Source organism: Thamnophis elegans, chromosome 2, assembly GCF_009769535.1.
Source record: "Thamnophis elegans isolate rThaEle1 chromosome 2, rThaEle1.pri, whole genome shotgun sequence".
Classification (NCBI taxonomy): Eukaryota; Metazoa; Chordata; class Lepidosauria; order Squamata; family Colubridae; genus Thamnophis; species Thamnophis elegans.
The window spans coordinates 104,579,401-104,599,188 of NC_045542.1; the positions used below are offsets into that span (position 1 = coordinate 104,579,401).

General features: G+C 38.6%; 1 protein-coding gene across 1 annotated transcript in view; it reads left to right on the forward strand.

Annotated features, from left to right (window-relative positions):
* Positions 1–732: 732 nt before the first annotated feature.
* The window catches only part of SEMA3G (semaphorin 3G), a 54,737-nt gene continuing 35,681 nt past the window's right edge, over positions 733–19,788 (forward strand). The window contains exons 1-3 of the mRNA XM_032239082.1: positions 733–799; positions 2,011–2,171; positions 8,820–8,882. Of these exons, the coding sequence (XP_032094973.1) occupies positions 733–799; positions 2,011–2,171; positions 8,820–8,882 (291 nt within the window). The remainder of the gene's footprint in view (positions 800–2,010; positions 2,172–8,819; positions 8,883–19,788) is intronic.

Consider the following 19,788-nt stretch of genomic DNA (forward strand, 5'->3'; position numbering starts at 1 on the left):
TGTCCCTGAAACTTGTGAAGTTTGTGAAATTGAAAGAGATTAATTTTGGCATTTGTCATGATCTTGCAGTACATTCTTAGGTCTTACTCAGATGATGTTAGAACACCATTTCCAGGCCCAACACCCTCCCTGAAACTAGAGTTCTTGGAGTTTGGTTACAACTAAGTTGGAGTTCTCTTAGAATGAAGCTCAGAGAACACCAAGGACTCCACAGTTCTTGGAGTTTATGCCAAGTATGAAAATTCTCAGATTTTGTGGTTCTCAGTTTCAGAAGTGTGTGCTTTTTCAAACTAAGAAAGATGTTTAATGAATAAGAATAACACATTACAAGATTATATTGCTTTTTTAAAAATACATTTTTTAAAAAATGGGATTTAACAGATTTTCTGAGATACTAGTTGAATCTGTCACTGTTGTCTGGCATGCACTGATTTATATAAGAAATGTATTTGTCATTTGACTTGCACTAGAAAATTAACAATACGATCTCTCTTCATTTCATAGCACAAAAAATTAGGAAGTTGCATGCATGTGTGTATATCTTTCTTTGCAAAATGGGACCACAAGAAAAGGTTATAATTTGGATTGTTTCTATTGAGCATTCCAGTCTCCAGCCCTGCTCTTCTCTATTCCAGTTCTTTTCCCACCTATTTTTTATTCTTTCCAACCCAAAGGAATGTTGGAAAAATTATGTAAAGAGGCGCAGGACTGCCTGCCCATCTGTGGGTCAACATGGTAATGGTAAAAAAACAAAAAACTAAGCAGAATAGAATTAAATTTGATGCAGCTGGAGAAGCCAGTAAAAGATAGGCTAAGGTTGAAAAATCCAGAAAGAAAATTCCCCAATGCATCCTTACATAGAGCCAACTGCAAGCCAGATTGATTGATTAATTTTATGTGCCATAAAATCATTTTCAACTGCTAGCAACTACCCATATAGATTGTTTTCCATGATGAATCTATTCTTAATCTGTTCTTTCAAGACTCCCAATGGTGCATTCATTGCCACTATAGCAGAGTCCATCCACCTTGTTCTTATAGTATTATCTGCAAGTGGAATAAGGGGGCTAAAATAGTGGGCAGAACTGCAGATTGAAGCCTGATCTCTTGCTACATATATATGATCGATGTACATACACTGGGAGGGGCTTTGATGGCTGTCATTTTGGTCCATTTGGCTCCCTTTTTGTAGATGGTTCTGTGGAGGAGACCAGAGAGGGCAGAAATTCTTGAATGTGGCTGATTGCTCTATTCTAAGACCCAGTAGTGGGTTTCAATTTTTTTTACTACCCAAATGCAAAAAACAACCCAACATGCAAACCAGATGTTCAGGAACGGACTTCCGGTTTGTGAGTTGGGCCATTTTTCGTGCTCTGGAGGCTTTAGGGAAGCCACCTGAAGGCTCCGGAGGGTGAAAAATGGCCCTACGGGCAAATCGAAAGTCCATTCCTGAACTTCTGGGTTGCCCGTAGGACCATTTTTTGCCCTCCGGAGGCATCATGGAAGCCTCCTGAATCTTCCAGAGGGCCTCCAGAGGGGGTGGAAGCTGTTTTTGCTCTCCCTAGACTCCTAGAAAGACCTTGGAGCTTGGGGAGGAGGAAAAATGGGTCCATCGCATGTCAAAAGCGGGGGTGGGAGGGGTATCGCACACATAGCATTATGGGTGTGGGCACACCTATGCACAATCCCCCTGCGCTCCCCCCACTTTTGGCACGTGATGAGAAAAAGGTTAGCCATCACTGCTATAGAATAATTTTTGTGTCTATCTAAATATTCAGCAACTGGCCCATATCCTATATTTGCAAAAACACATGACAAAATTCTGTTGGAAGGAATGAGACTTTAATCGCAGCAAATTCACAGCCAATTGCTATAACTTACTTGTTGCTACTCCCTTTTGTTGAATTGTGCCAAGCAAAGCAATGACTTACCCAAGCTATGTGGTACATCTTATATTTCAATTTATTTGTCCTAACTTTTTTGTTTTGTCATTTTATTCCTGTCTCTTAGATCTCCTGGCCACTAACCGCTCAGTCCTGTTTCTTGGTCAGCGGGGAAATTTAGACTTTCGTTCCCTGTACCTAGATGAATACCGTGATCGCCTATTCATTGGAGGAAAGGACACCCTTTACTCCCTTCGGCTAGACCAAACCAATATGGATGTTAAGGAGGTAATGCTCTTAAGATTGATTGTTTACAGTCAGGTATTTGTAATAGTACTGATTATTTACATAGGAAAAAATAAATTGCTCCCCATGGACCTTCTTCATGGTGGCTTCTGAAAGGAGGAGCAATCTATTGATTCTCATAGAATCAAGCAAGCAAGCAATAAAGTGAGAGAAGCCAGAGACTTATTTATGACCATCAAATGGCCTCATATTCAGCTGACATTGGAACTAAAATTTCACCGTTCATACTATAATTTAGGAATGTATTTATCATATGATTTTAAACTAGTGATTGGCATCTAGCTGACCTTGTCTGGACTCCAAGCTAAGCAGGCTCAAGCCTGGGTCATAGCAATAGTACTTAGAATTATATACTGCTTCACAGTGCTTTATAGCCCTCTCTAAGTAGTTTAGAGAGTCAGCACATTGCCCCCAACAACCTGGGTCCTCATTTTACCCACCTCGGAAGGATGGAAAGCTGAGTCAACCTTGAGCCAGTGAGACTCAAACTGCAGGCAGCTGGCAGTCAGCTGAAGTAGCCTGCAGCACTGCATTCTAACCACTGCGCCACCACAGCTTTAGTACCTAGTGAATGGAAAGCTAGGACTGAAACCTAGAGTGGGAAGTCTCCTCCATTCTCGTCCCAGGAGATGACAAATTATTTCCCTATAGTTGCCAAGAAAACTACTACGGTACATGGACACATCTGTGAGATCATTAGGGATCAAGCTCAGCAAAGTGAAAGGAGACTACAGTTTGAATAGTCTTGTAAGACTCTGACTAGTTGGAGACCTACTGTGGAGAAAAAGATGATCTGTTTGCAGTGGGGATAAATAGGACTAAGGTAGAAGAGAAGAAGACTTCAAATCCTAGGTTTTAGGCAGAAGGACTGGATGCCCACCCTTTTCCACTGGAAGTTCCACTGCCACAGTTGGCAGATTACCAGTTCAGCCCACCATGGGTACTCCAGCGGCTTCTCCATGACCACAGTAGCAAACGGGGAGAGAAATCATTGGTTTACCTGCTCTGTAAAAAATTGGAAGTGAATTTGGAAACAGCCATTTGTGTAATTTGTGGGAACTTTTTTGTAAATTATTGAGATACTAAGTCTTTGCTTTTATATTAATCTTAGTTATGTATTTCCCTCCTGCTGGCCAGTTTAGATATTATTGGGAAAACTTCCCATAAAATGTATACTTAACATTAATCTTCCACATGTTAATAGTCAAGTGCCTCTACAAGCACATTGAGTTGTGTTTCTTTTTATATTTTTATTTAGGAAATGTTTAACAAGATAAAAACAATATAAATTTTAGAAAAGAAATAGTGAATAGATAAGAAAGAAAATAGGAAAAAGAATACAAAAAAGAATGAAAAAAAGATTACAACAAATGGCACTCAGTCTTCTTAGCAGTTATTATAGATGTTTTTATATTTTGTCATCTCTTTTTAAATTTACATAATAATTTCCTGCTTAACAAAGTCTACCCTTCTGAATCCAAAGTTAATTTTCCCTTTCTTTTGCAAAAAGTCCATAAGGGATTTCCAATCATTAAATATGATTATTTGTCTTTCCTAATCAAGCAGGTCAATTTTGTCTTCCATTTTAATTCTGTTATTTTTAGCAACCATTCCTCCATTGTGGATATTTCAGAGTCTTGCATGTTGACTTTTATTTGTCTCTGTGTGTGGTTTTAAATGTGCTCATTGAGTGTTGCTCTAGCATGACCAAGCACTTTTCAGTAGTTTTAGATCAGGATATTAAGTCATCCCTAGAGGAGATTTTCTTCCATAGAAGTTGAAACCTGAGATGGACAGAAGGAGCTCTGCAAAGTCAGACCTAAGTTCTGGTAGAGTTAAGAGCAAAGCGAACTTTATTAAATAGAAGCCAGAAATGTGACACTAGATTGGATAGAAGGATGAGGGTTTTGCAAAATATACAGCCCTAAAGAGATTATATTGCAATTAAAATAATTGAAAGCATGGGAAGCTGAGACACAATCAGGTTTTGAGTAATTTATAGAAGTTTACAAAGGGATTTCTGCTATACATGTTAAATGAGTAAATCAACTGCTAGGTCAACCTTAGTATAAATTGAGATAGGAAATGAGATCTGACAGGTTAGGAATTTTTAGTACAAGTACTATGCAAACTTCTTAATGGTAGTTGTTCTCTTTCTTTGTTCATTAATTCTGTGAGATAGGCCATTAACACTTCATAAGCCTATAAAGAAAAAAAATCAAGACTATATAGAGGGAATCTGTCCAGTGAGAAATTAAATCCAGAATTTTTTCCTCTTCTGGTCTGGCCAACATTGTTTTCTCTAAATCATGCATGTTGAAGAGAATTGCTTGATCCCGTTTGTGCAAAGATGTATATTCAGTGGAAGCTATTTGCAAATGCATAAGGCTACAACTCCAAGGTAAATTATGGACTGTGTCCCATTTGTTCTTTGTGGAATCACTGCAAATTCATAGAACTAATATGGCTGGAACATATGTTTAAATATATTCTATGACTAATGTAATGGGTTTAGTCAAGACAGAGTTTGCCATTGAAGCTTGTCTTCTTCGTATCATTGGTCTCTGTCTGGCCCATGTGTGTCATAGCAAACTTTTCCTCTAATCCTTGTAAAGAGGTAATATAAAGTTATTCTGCCTAAATCTGGTCTTACTGAATCAGTCAATAAAAGAAAAATGATTTCATTAATCTGAAGAATATAATAGATGCAATCAGTGGAGGGATTCAGCCAGTTCGCACCACTTTGGGAGAACTGGTTGTTAAGTTTCTGAGCAGTTTGGTGAACTGGTTGTTGGAAGAAATCATTATGGCAGAGAACTGGTTGTTAAATTATTTGAATCCCACCACTGGATGCAATGACAACAAAAGAAACCTAGTTATATCTGTGTGTACTGAATCTAGACTGAAGAGATTTATGTGTATGGATGTTTGGGAGAAGAGGGGATGCAATAGATAACCTCTGAGTGTGCAGCTATATATGTCTTGGAATTAGTTCTGCTTTCTTTAATCTGGCTCCCTCTAGATGTTTTTGGTTTGTATTCTCATAATCACTAGCCAATATCATCTTTAGCCATGCTAGATGGAAGGTTATAGAGGTTGGTGTACTGCAGGGGTGTCAAACTCATGTCGCCATGTCATCATCACATGACATATCCAGACTTTTCCCCCCTTCACTAAACCGGGTGTGGGTGTGGCCTGTGTTTGATGCATCCGGCCCGCGGGCTGGAAGTTTGATAGCCCTGGTCTATTGTATAGAGGAAGACTTCATTAACAGCTTTGAAAAAAGTAGAAATCCAGCATGTAGGGAATATAGACTCATAACCTATAGTTGCACTTGATCAGATACTATTTTTCCCTAAATGGCCTCCAGCCAGGGATGTATTTGTCTTCTCTTCAGTTTTTACTGTATATGTAAAAAAAGGACATCTAAAACAACTTAGGTTTTGAAGCAAGAAGGATCACCAATAAGATCAGGGGTACTTCTGAATTGGCTTTATCAGAGTTATCTGTTGAAAAATGTTCATTTTTTCCTTTAGATCAATTCCATCACGATCTTATGATGCATCCTGGTATATTTTGCTCAAATGTTGCATTGTGAGTACTTGATATATATTTACTTGGATGCCTAAAGGGAGTCATACAATATCATTCATTAATGTTGATAGCTTCAGTTTTTGGTACTTTGGTTTTTAAAATACGGCAGCTGAAAGCCAAAATTATAGTTTTCATTTTAGATAGTCTTCAGGCGTTTGTACTGCTTACCCTACTGACCTACAGGAGTCCATCCTTGTTCGTGTTTTATTAATAAAAGACATGGAAACAAGCTCATATGATATATTACGTGGGACAAGAGCAAATTTATTCTTCTTAATTATATAGCTTGACTTCTTGTGGCCATTTTGAAAGGAAGATTTTGAGCACCATTGCATTTGGATGAAATTTTAGCCAGTTGTAAACTGTAAGGTTTTTAGAAATAGCAATTTGTCATTTATGCATACCTAAGTTTCTGACGGTGTCAGACCACACAAAAGAGAAATTAAAAGTCAACATTTACTCCTCTACACATCTTTTTAAAAATGAATGTTTCTCTACAATTTTCTGCCAGCTCATCTGCCAGTAAAACAAACTTTATAAATCAGATCTTGGCTTGCATAAACAAATAGGGATAAAAGTGCCAAATTGTGGGGTCAGGTTAGGGTTAATCAGAAGTCCCTTATTTAAGATTTTATCTTAATTCTTTCTTGTGTCATGAAACTACAGCTCAATAACATAATTACTATGTTTTTGTTTCAAGTAAAACCATCTCAGAGACGCCTTCATTTGAAATATTGAGATAGCCTCTTAAGTTCATTTTCTCAGAGTAGATAGATGAATAGATTAATTCCAAGCAGCATAATAAAATTTAGTTCTATTTTTAACATTGAACTGTGCTGTTCGTTCGTTCGTTCGTTCTCTCTCTCTCTTTCTCACTCACTCACTCACTCACTCACTCACTCACTCACTCACTCACTCACTCACTCACGTGTTAGGAGTCTTTATTAAGGCTTCCAAGCCCAAATTAATATTCTCCAGCAATTTCCTTCTCCAACACCATCACACCCCCAATGAGTTCTACAGGCTACTCAAAAGAAGCCAGTGCCAGTCCACAGTGCAAAGGCAAGGCATGTCCAGAGTTCCAGAGGCATGATCCAAAAATTCAAGGTACAGAAACCAGTCTGAGAGTCAAGACAAAAATCACAAAGGCTAAGAACACACAGCAAGGGAACCAACATGTTGTTCCCAACATCATTACAATCCACTTGCTGAACTAATAGCTGCTTCACGCTTCATGCCCCATCAAGAGGGGCAAGGCTGCCGCCTCGCAAGTAACCTGGCTGACCTTTATTGTACTTGCCTCCTCTCAGCCCTAGCTGCTCTTGGATTGGGGGAGGAGGAGGCAATTCTTCCTGATCTGCATTGACCAGCTACATCTACAGCTGTGTGCCTTCTCTATCTGAAACCTCCGGGCTGCAAATGTGCCTCTCCTGTCCCTAGCTCAGCTGGTTGCTTGTTCAGTTGCTCTACTGTACTTGGCCCTCTGCTCCTGGCTCATCGCCTCTGGCAGCCTCCAGATGTTCCTCCACATCTCCCCAACATCCCTGGGTCCTGCTGTTCCTTGTCCAAACTAACATCTGGGGAAGCATCCAAGGAAGTCATCACACAATCTTTCTCTTTTTTTTCTAGTTTCATTCTCTAGTTTTCACTTTTGATGATTCTAACATTTCTTATGAATGATCTAATTTCTGGTCCATTTTCTTAGTTCTGGTCCATATTCCTTCCATTGCCTTGCTTCCCCTTCACCATCCTCAAGAAACTCTTAATGGTGCTTCTGAGCCTTGCCATGCAACTCAACTTGCAAGCTGTAGCCGGTGCATGTAAAGTCAATCTACTTTCCTTTGTTTGTCCGCACCAATTGCAAATCACAACCACTTTCAGGAATCTGTTACTGCTGGTTGAGTGAGTGTGAAATGTGAACCCGGGAGGCAGGAAGCATGGTAGATGATGGGCAATCAATCTGCCAATTAAAAAAGAAACCTTAAGGAGAAACATGCTTGCTTGAGTATTCTACCCACAATAGAAATATGGGAAAGTCTGATTTTATGCTTTTGAAAAAAATCTAGATTTTTTTTGGCTGCTTGTAGCTTACCTGTATGATTTTGCAGCTGGTGGCATGAGATAGATGGGACCACGTCCAGTAGAAAATTGGCGTGGGAAATTTTGGTATGATAGGACTTGAATATTTTCCTCTCTGGTGGATATGTGTTGTTCTCTTTTCTTTTCGCTGATTATTTTCTTCTTAATTTCTCTTTGTGTTTAGAACTTGTTTTGCTAAGATTTTTTTTGACAGTCACTACATATGATTTATAATGCTCAATTATTCTGTATTTAACTTTATTCTGAGTTATTCTTTCTTCCCTTCTGCTGTTTTGTTTAAATTCTATCATCACTTCAGTGTTGTTGTAGCTCATGAGTTCCGTTCTTATTTTTGCTTGGTTCAACCATTTATCAATTGTCCTCTTGTCCTTACAAATTTATTTGAACTATTTGTTTTAATGACTGAGGTGGTTTTTTCCCCTTTCCTTGTCTTTTTATTTGCTCGTCTTGTGCTTTCAACTGCATTTGGCATTTATTACATAATATAAATAAAACACTCTTTGGTTTATACTCATTTTAGAGTTATGATTATTGCTTAGTCTGCTCCTTCTTCTGCAGAGAGAAACTATTTTTTTCCTATGTCACTTCAGAGTGGAGAGTGCTTTGTTGAATCCAAAGAGCACTCAGCCCAAAGAGCTTCTCCATTTGTTTGCTTGGCTGCTTGTGGTCACTTGTCTTAACACTGACAAAGATCTGTAGGGCTGGGTTGGGGGAAGATAAGTAAATTCGATAATATTATCTCTGGGAGAGTTTTATTCCTGGTAACTGGAACCAACCTTACAAAGATTTTTGATGTTTCCAAAATATTGCTTAGAAAGCAGATCCTGAAATTTGGGGATTTACTGAACTGAAACTACCCTTCTGACTCAGAAGATTCCCCAGTCCCTAAAACATGTTCTTCAATTGATTTGAACTCAAGTTTGTCTTCTTTTACAGATCTACTGGCCACCTCTTCCTGGGCAGAAAGAGGAATGCTTCCGGAAAGGAAAGGACTTAGCGGTAGGTCATTCCATTGCTTGTAAAATGCTTGTGTTACATTTCATCTCCACTCTGTGATATGTTTGAAATGAATTTGCAGTTTCTGAAAAATGTCTGCAATTACCTTGAACTCATTGGATTTTCTTTTTCAAAAGTTTCTTTTAGTCCTTCTACCCAAATGATTCATCCATTGTTGAACATCACTCCCTGCCCTAATTTAAGGAATTTGCATTCTGTGAGGAAGGAGGAGATTAGGAATCTATTTCCTCACTTGTACCTACCTCCCCCCGCCCCCGAGCAAACATGACCTAGTATCTGCTGTGTGCTATGGCATTTTTCATGTGATGGTACTTGGGTCTCAAACTGCCAACCTTCCAGTCCACAAGCCCAGCATTTGAATTGTTAGGCCACCACACACTCCTTGTGTATAAATAATATGGAATAAACTTTTAGTGCTTCGAACTCAACTCGTATTCCTGGTTACTTGTACCTGACTCTCATAGGGCTGTTATTGGATACTCTAAGATTTGTGGCCATTATTTTTCTAAGATTATCTAATGTTAACTTCTCCTTTGAGTTTTTGTGAGCTTATGCCTGTGTCATCAGAGATAGTATCTAATGCTCTTGTCTTTTCTTGGCTTCCCTGTGGATTGCTTCAGTTTTCCAAAACATTAGCATCTTCTCCAGTAACCTTTGTATTATACGCTCAAAATAGCATAGCTCCATCATTAGTGTTTCTAGGGAGTTGTTGTAACCTTACTTAATCTAATATTGAATGATCTGTTCTTTTTGTGGGCTAGGATATTCTTAGCTTTTTCTCCAGTACCACAGTTTAAAGGCATTAGTACAATGTCATCAGAATGAGCTCCCATCTTGATTCTGATCTTATTCTTTGGGGTATTGTACTCTATACTTTTGAAGTTTGGGATTCTTATTACTGAAATTCCATCTTCCTTGTAGATAGGGGAAGCAAGAACTGATTAGGTATTGATTGTAGAGCACATTCTCAGGAGACATCAAGCTGTCTACTGGATTGCATTTTGGTGTTAGATTCGCTATAGGTCTTATTACTATGTAGTGCCTATTCTTTGCTTCTACATCAGGGGAGCAATAATCTGAGACAAATGGGGGGTGGAGAAATGTGGAGAAAACAACCCTGGGATTTTTTGTTGATAGTCTATCTCATGATAATAGTTCCCAAGAGTGAGTGTCACTCCCTTCAGCATAATGGTATTTATTTTGCAGTCTGCAAAAAAAGCTGCAGCCTTTGAGGGGAGTCTTAAAGTGCTCATTCTTTGCTTTTACAAACACAAAATGAAAAAAAACCTATTCTTTTCCCAGCATTTATGCTTTTAATAGGATACATGAGAACTTGACCAAAGTTATCCAGAAGGAATAGATCAATAGAAGCAATGATTATGGATAGCATATACCAGCTATTAAAGACCTACTAATGTAATTGAGTTAAAATGCCTTGTCTTCACTATCCTCCTTGTTGGTTAAAAGCATTGTTAGAATAATATAAGTGGAAAATATATCCAGTTCTCCAGTACATTTTTAGACTGTGGCTTAGAGGTCCGATAACTCTTTCCATCAGCTTGTTGCCAGACACATTCTAGGTTTAACTTATAGTCTTTCCACTTATATAAAAGGAAGACTTACGTAATATACACCAAGAGTCATTAAGGAATGTTGGATTTTTAATTTTCCAAGGAACTCTTATTTTTACTTATTCATATTTTTGTTCAGTGCTATTCAGTGGATTGAACTGAACAATTGAGTGTTGGTATTGGATTTGATAACAGTGCAAAAATAACTTTGCTTCTTGCCTCTCTTGGGGTAGGAGAAAGAATGGAACAATTATCCTGCTGCAGCTCTTGCTTTGATCTGTCCCCTATAGGAGATGAGACACAGCTTATTTGAGCAGAGGCATTTCGATGCCAGATATTGTGAGGAGGGGAAAGACCACAATTAATCGGCATTTGTAAATCCAGGCTATTTTGCATTTTGTTTTATTAGAATTTAATGCTATCTGGTTTTACATTTCAGTTGTCTTTTAACAAACATATAAATTATCCATCATAATTTGATTGTATGACCGCAGACAAATCTTATATAAATAACTCTATAGGAAATGGCAATTTGTTTTCTAAGCAATTATTCAAAGACATTATTTTAAATGTCTCCCTTTTTACTTAGGCACTGTTGCTCAGCTGTTTGGACTTTCAGTTCATCAGTAGGTGAATATGCTTGTGAGCACTTTGAACATCTATGTTTTAAGATGTGTGAAACAACCAGGTGTCTATTGAATAAAGATGAAATACTAAGATGGATAAGGAAAAGAAATATAACTCTTATTTTAAGCTGCTGCTGTTTTCCCCATTGAATTCTAGTGCCATCTTTGCTGAAGAAAAGTTTATTCCAAAGTAGATTTAAAAGTCTGAGAGTTAGAAGGGTATTCTAAACACCACAAATCAGCAAAATGGAAACAGGTTAATCATAGTCAACAGATCCATTAGACCGCTCCACATCATAGAAAAATAGCAGTGGTAGTTGAAGGCAGGGGGAGAAGGAAGGAGGAAGGAAAAAAGAAGAAGGAAGCTAATTCATGGGGACAGTTGGATGCAAGAAAATAATTAGTTCAGGCCAGTCAACTTGGTGCCTTCCAGATGTTTTGAGATATAACTCACATAATCCCTTGCTGTTAGATATGGTGGTGTAGGCGCAGATGTCTTTATTTCAGTTTTACAATATCTATAATTTTAATCTTGTTTGTAGCCTAGTCTGAGAAATAGGGAGCTCTTTGAAGCTGAGATCTGACCTTGAATTTCTGGGTCATAATGGGACATGAAAAAGACAGCCAGTGTGTTTAATAGTTGGGAGATTTGGGTCATGTCCCTCCTTAGCCATGGAACCTTGTTCCATGGAACCTTGTCGCTCCTTAGCCTTGGAACCTTGTTCGTTTGGGTTGTGGCAGTCATTCTTTGTCATTGGACTCCTTGGCAGGACTCCTCCTCTGTTTTCTTGCAGAAATTTCATTAACAACTGCATAACATCATCAATGCTAGCAAGAAAATAACCAAGCTTAGAGAGCACCAAAGACTCCCAAGCTCAATCCTGAGCTACAAATATTCTCTTCTATTGGTACCAGTCTCTGTCACTCCAATGATTCTCTGAGGATGACTACTATTAGGATAAATTGGAACGCAATCCCCATGTAAGCAGCCTTGAGCTCTTGCCAAAAGATGGGGTATAAACCCAATGAATAATTGCACTGATGTCTAGGATTTTTAAGTGTTATAAATTTAAAGATATAGCAAAATAATCTAACAAAAACATTCTAGCAATAGCAGTTAGACTTATATATCACTTCATAGGGCTTTCAGCCCTCTCTAAGCGGTTTACAGAGTCAGCATATTGCCCCCAACAACAATCCGGGTCCTCATTTTACCCACCTCGGAAGAATGGAAAGCTGAGTCAACCCTGAGCCGGTGAGATTTGAACAGCTGAACTGCAGAACTGCAGTCAGCTGAAGTAGCCTGCAGTGCTGCATTTAACCACTGCGCCACCTTGGCTCTGATAGGAACTTAATTTCAAATTTCAATCTAGCAAATGAGACCTGCAAATTTGTGCTAAATTATGGTTCCTTTTTTTTAATAAATTTTTTTTTAATTTTAATTAAAACAAGTACAGCATCTTTCTTTACATCTGTAGGAAATGTATCAATCGATTACAGATCCTCCACAATCAACAAACATAACTCATATTACCTCAAGCATTATTATATATCCATTTTCATTTGACTGTACTTATTATTTAAAAATTATGGTTCCTAAGGTATTGAAAAAAATAAAATAAAAACCTTATATGACAAAATTTAAAATGCTTTAAGATATGCATTTCCCCCCTTTTGCCATCCAGACCAGGACAATTTAATGCAAATTATTTTTAAAAGTGCCTTCTTTTTCTTCTATTACATATGTGATAAAAAATGTTATGCCTGTTTATTGTTCCTTGAAAGAATAACATTTTGGGATTAAAAGGCATTAACCTGATATGAAACACAAATCTCTGGTTGAGATCTATCCGCTGTTTATTCTGGTAAGGTCCTCAAAGGGAAAAGTTGAAAGCTGAAAATATGGAATTGATTACCAAGCTATGAAAGAATTCAAATAAGTGACTCTTCTTTGGAAACTGAAGAAGAGTAACAAGGCAGAAAATAATCACTTGAAGGGCAGGCTGGCTTTTTAATTATATTTTGGAAATGAGGTGGTTTTCTTTTTGACGACATATTTTATTATGAGAAACATGGGAATTATTGTTGCTCCGCCTTCTTCAGTGTCATGCCCAACCAGATGTCTTTAGGAGTACAATTCCCAGAATTCCGAATCAGCAGGGCCAGGAATTGTGCCTTTGGGGAATGAATTATGGGTGTTGCTTGTGTGCCTGGAACATACTGAGCGGGGAACACTGCCTATTTCAAAGTGTCTGGGCTGTTTTGCCACATTTTTCCTCAATCTCTTGAGCAGGAAAAATACACTAAGGCAATTAGCAACACCAGCAATGTCATCATTGGCTCAAAGACTAACAAAGGAATAATTGATGGTATTACAATATGAATTACAGCATGGGTGTCAAGCTTTTTGGCTTGCCTGGGCTGCATTAAGCGAAGGGAAATTGTCTTTGGGCCACATATAAAGTATATAATAGAGTTAATGTATATAAATATTGCTAAAAATCACATAATAATGTTAAAAGTTTACAATCTTGTGGGACTGCAGTCCAGGGCTGTGTGCGGGCCACGTGTTGGACATGCCTGAATTACAAGAAGAATCCCTGTCCAAATAAATACGATGGAGATGAATTAGGTCCTGTTTGGATGGATATACAGAATTCTTCCCCAGCTGGAGGCACCACACAGTGTTTGAGAGGCAGGATGGTAGGAGGACATCTTCCAAAAGTAAAAGTAAGATTTCATTGATTTATATTTAATTAAAATTAAGTACAGATAGCCTTTGACTTACAACCATTCATTTAGCAATCATTTTAAATGACTTGCAACCAGCCCTCCCACTTACAATCATCACATTATATTTCTAGTTTAGTGAAAAGAAGGACAAGGGGTGACATGATAGCAGTGTTCCAATATTTGAGGGGCTGTCACAAAGAAGAGGGGGTCAGTCTATTCTCCAAATACTTAAAGACAGGCAAGAAGCAATGGATGGAAACTAATCAAGGAGATAAACGATGTACCAGTATAATTAATGAGGATTTTCCTGACAATCAGTGGAACAACTTCCCTCCAGAAATTGTGAATATCAGTAGTAGTTAGACTTACATACGGCTTCAAGTGCTTTACAGCTTTCTCTAAGCAGTTTACAGACTCAGCAAATTGCCCCTAACAATCTGGGTCCTCATTTTACCAACCTCTGGAAGGATGGAAGGCTGAGTCAACCTTGAGCTGGTGAGACTCAAACGGAACTGCTGGCAGCCGGCATTCAGCAGAAGTAGCCTGCAGTACTGCATTCTAACCACTGCGTCACCACTACTCATGAATGCTCCAACACTGGAAGTCTTTAAGAATAGCAATAGCAATAGCATTTAGACTTATATACCACTTCATAGGGCTTTCAGCCCTCTCTAAGCGGTTTATAGAGTCAGCATATCGCCCCCAACAATCTGGGTCCTTATTTTACCCATCTCGGAAGGATGGAAGGCTGAGTCAACCTTGAGCCGGTGAGATTTGAACAGCCGAACTGCAGAACTGCAGTCAGCTGAAGTAGCCTGCAGTGCTGCATTTAACCACTGCACCACCTCGGCTCTGGGCAAGCATTTATTTGAAATGGTATTGTGTTTCCTGTCTAAGCATGTGGTTGGATTAGACGATCTCCAAGGTCCCTTTCAACTCTGTCATTCTGTTACAGCGTCTCCAGAGTCATGTGATCAAATTTTGGGCACTTGACAACTGGCATGTGTTTACAATGATTGCAGTGTCCTGGAATCCTGTGATTGCCCTTTGCCACCTTCCAGGGTGGCTTCTGACAAGTGGGCGAAGCTGGATTTTCTTAACCCACCTGATTCACCTAACAAAGTGATTCGCTTAACAACCATAGCAAAAAAAGGTGTAAAACCAGACATGACTCATTTAACATCCACCTTGTTTGGCAATAGAAACTGGTCCAGATTGTGGTTGTGAATCAAGGATTACCTCTATAGTGAATATGATTGCTTTCTTCTGAGAAAGCTTTATCTGTTTTTTCTCTTATCTTGTTAAAATCACAGTTTGGTGGCAGTTATTGCAGGTTTTAGGCTCAAGGCTTTTGGAGTGAAAGGCTATTCTTGGGTTATATGGGTAATCCTTGACTTACAATGCTTCATTTAGTGACTATTCAAGGTTGCAACAGCACTGAAAAAAGTGATTTATGACCTTTTTTCACAGTTGCAATCTTTATAGCACTCCCATGATCAGGGGATCAAAATTCAGACACTTGACAACTGACTTGAGACCGTTGCTGTATCCTAAGGTCATGTGACCCTTTTGCGACGTTCTGACAAGCAAAATCAATAGGGAACCAGGTTCACTTAACAACCATGTTACTAACTTATCAACTGCAGTGATTCACTTGACAACTGTGGCAAGAAAGGTCGTAAAATGGGGCTCACTTAACAAATGTTTCACTTAACGATGGAAATTTTGGACTCCGATGTTATCATAAGCTGAGGACTGCCTGTATAGTCCTGGTTTAGAAGTTGAATTGATGTATTATGAGCACCTTTAACTTCAGTCTTTAAACTCATCACGAACCTATCATGAAAAGACGTGACGTCTCCTTGGCATCAATCAGATTTCCAATTTTAATATAACCCCTGGGTGGGTAGTCTTAAGTGGGTACCAATTATTGCCTGGTTTTGAGAATGAGTGATAAAAGAGCAACCTACTATTTAGTTTATTGGAAATACCCAGGGACCTTTTTTTTTGTTAAAGTGGTGTGTTCAAAATAGAAATGAGAGGTGGGATGAGGCATGTCCTGTTTGATGATGTGATGCAGAGGGAAAGACGAGGGTAAGAAAGGGAGGGTAAGGCATTGGGTTTCTACAGCAGTCTACATATAGTTTGTTATGTGTGATGGCCTTTGGAATCTGGTGGTGCCTCCAAGAGACTCCATGGCTTCTTTCTGCTTATCTGCCAATGACTTCTGCTCCGGAAAAGTCAACAATTAATCCAGGTCAGACTTGTGAGTGGTCGTTTGTCATTCTGCTATGTAACTAAACTTCCTTTTTAAATGACTGTTTGGCTGGATGAAGGTTGTGCGTCTCCTTCATTTCCTGTAATTGTCTCCCTACCAGCAATATTCCCACCCACCCCCTACATCTTAACTGGAATTTGCAGGCAAAACTAAATCTAAGACCCTTGCTTTGAGTCTAATATCCTCTTTTTTTCGTATTAATTCTCCCTTTGGGTGGGAAAAAGCAAAATGAATTAAGAAGTCTTGAGGAGGCCTTGTTCCAAGAGAGAGCGAGAGAGATGGGACAATTACGTGCAGTCTCCACCAAGCTAGTACTGTCTGCATACGTTGGTTTACAACTCTCGTAATCCCCATCCAGCACAGCTGCCAGTCCTCTGGCTTGAACTGTTGTAGTTTAATGCAACTGCAAGACACCATGTTGAGGAAGGCAGATCTAATTTGAAGCATTACAGAGTAGTTGCTTATAAGTCAGTCGCTTTCTTATTAGGGGCATTAGCCAATTCATTTCAAATTTCCCTAAATTTCCATAGGACTCTTAGAGCAGAAAAAAAAAGTCCAAGATGGCTTTTTGGATTGCTAGACCCTGGAAATAAATGTTTTATGTCAATTCCCATTAGGTCTATTCACAGGCCCCAAATTGTTATATATAGCCTTATGTCTATAAGACCAAGTTGGCTGTCAGTGTCAACTATCCAGACTTCATTGTATTCTGTTCTGCATGAAGAATTCTGATCTACAATCTCCCATAATCTCGATTCCTGGAATCCAGCATGTAGGGATAGCAGTCACACAATCCAGGTTCTGTTCATTCCTAAAGCAGAAGAAATCTTTTTCATCAACTTGTAGCTCTGAAAATATATTTTTGAAGTTGTGTACTACAACTGTTAAATTCTGAGCAGGGAGTTCAGACACTCAGATTCTCATTTTTCTAAGAAACTCTCTGGACAAATTTATTTCTATAGCATAGCCTGCCTGACATGTAGGAAACAAAGCAAACTATTAAATCATACGTATTCTTTTTTTCCCTTTAATCAGTGAGTCTCTTAACTTTATTGTCTTTGGAAACAGCTCTTCCTAAATCTCCCTCTTTGTTTGGAAGACTGCTACCTTTTGACAATCTCTGCCAACAATTTTATATAACTGTTGGGAGTTGAAAGTAGCATTTGATCACTGTAAGTCAACTTCCTAGCAATTACAATCAGAAATAGATGGTACTTTTAGACTGGGGGCACATTAAAGATTTTAGGAATAGAGCAAGTATCTTCACCAAATGGCTCCCTTGGCAGGTTTGTGGGAAATATGGCCAATCACAAAGCACCTAAAAGTGATTGTGAGAGTCTGTTTTAAGAAGTGCTAGATTCATGATGGGGGCACTTTACCTTCCGATTGAATTTTATTAAATAATTCTCTAAGAGGTTCTACCATTTCTAACTGTAAGTTTTTATAATAAACCGCTGTTAGGTCATCTGTACCTGGTGCTTTCCCTAACTTTAGTTGTTTAATTACCTGCAGGATTTCCCCAGAGGTTATTGGTTGGTTCAACTTTTGCCTGTATTCTTCTCTAACTAAGGGGATTTTCTCTTTATTATTCAATGTTATATGCCCCGGTTATGCACAGTATACATGTGATGGTATGGAATGAAATGGAAATAAACGTATTTTCATAAAAAAGAAGAAGTGCTAGATTCAGACATAAGGCAATCAAGCTACAACTTAGGACCTCACAACATGTTTGATATTTGTTTTCTTTTTGCTTTTAGAAATTACACTTAAGTACTATTTTTAGGGTTAGGGCATGTTGTACTATATTATAATTTATGAGAGGTGTTAAGCCAGCCAAATGATAAATACCTTAGAGGTAAAGAATTCATTTGAAAATAAATTGTATTTTTCACTTTGAATGCCTTGCTATTAAATAATTAAAATAATTAAAAGGGGTGTATGAGTGTGTGTATATTTTGTGGTTACCCAAAGTCCTGTTTCGATATGCCCTATTGTGAGGCCTTTTAGTTTAAATTTTTAACAAGCGCCCTCCAAACTTTATATACCGTAGCTTAATGCCTCACCAGGTCTAAACTTGGCACTGATGCTGACAACTGAAAGCAATTCCTGGGTCTAGCAATCCAGGTATATGGATATAAATGTCCAAAATTTGCAAGAATCAGATTCTCCTTCCAGGTAGGATTTTTTTTTTAAAGAAAGGAAGGAGCAACTCCCTTCTCTCTTTGCCTTTTGCCTTTTGATCACTTCTTGGGATCAAATCTAGGAAGGCAGAACTTCAGTGCAGGAACTGCTTTGGAGATATATATAAAATAGCCATCTAGGGCAATCTAGTCAAACTAGATGTGGGATTAGTACTGTATGTCTGCGGTTTTGCTGATAGAGAAGTAGCTGAGATCCCATTAGAAATGATGCTTTCTTTTCCCCCACTCTTTATCCTTTGTATTCTATAATTATTTTAGAAAGACTTCAGTTCTCTCATCTCTAACATCTCCCTGATTGATTAAGCTATAGAAAAGGAAGAAAGCAACCCTCACCCTAACCCTTTCATCTGTTCTTGGGGAAATGTAGCAGCATTTGCCCAATTATTCCACCACCACCACCCAGGTATGGGAGGGGACTATATGGAGGAGTTTTCCCACCCAAACCAACCTACCATATCCAGCCACATACAAGATTATGTGTGTCCCATTACATCCCATTTACCAAGAAAACAACTAATCCTTCAAAATGTTGTCTACTTTGAGGACCCCATATAATTCCTACAAATGAATCTGAGACTGGAACTGTGCTTTGCCTTTGGGTTTGGCTTCCTATTGAAAAACAAAGACTGGGAAGCAGGAATTGTCTGCCTGCCTGCCTGCCTGCCTGCCTGCCTGCCTGCCTGCCTGCCTGCCTGCCTGCCTGCCTCTTCCTCCATTGGACATGTTTGTGAACTATGGCAGGATAGATTTTATTTTCTGGATGCCCATTTGAATTTCTAAATGAAAATGCTATTTTTAGATCCATTGTGGTCCTTTCTTCCTGTTTTCTGCTGATTTAACAGCAGTGTTACATACATTGTATGTACTTAGGCTAATACAGGATATCACTGCACAAGGCAATATGACAACCTCACTTCCTGACCTATGAATGATAACACAATGGTTTCAGTCACATCAGTCGCCCAGGCAGCCTGAGGTGCGGAAAGATCGTCATTGGTTCAGTTGAAGTGACGGGAACATGGGAGGAGGACTGTAATGTACCTAAAAACCTACAAGATATAAACAGGAATTTACTACCCATTTTGGAAGTCACAAGAAAAGTCTGGTCTCTGATCAAAAGCAGTACATAATTATAATTGGTGATATGATCTCAACAAGAAGAATTTTTTTTATGACCCTGGGGAATGACATGTGAAAATTTGAAATATGAGAAGGGATTTGTTCTCTGTATTTCAGTATAGATATTGGCTCTAAAACAACATTAGGCTTTGGAAAACGCTATTTGGTTCATTGTGCTCAACATATCACTTTACTGTTTTGATTCTTTATTAAGCTGCTCATTCCCAAAGGCTCTTCATTGCTAACAATCAAAACCATCATACAAGAAAACTCCCCTGAAAGTAATAAGGGAACTAATGGTTTTACAGTTGTATAGAAGCAGAAGAAAACATACTAAGCCATGTGTTGACCAGGTGA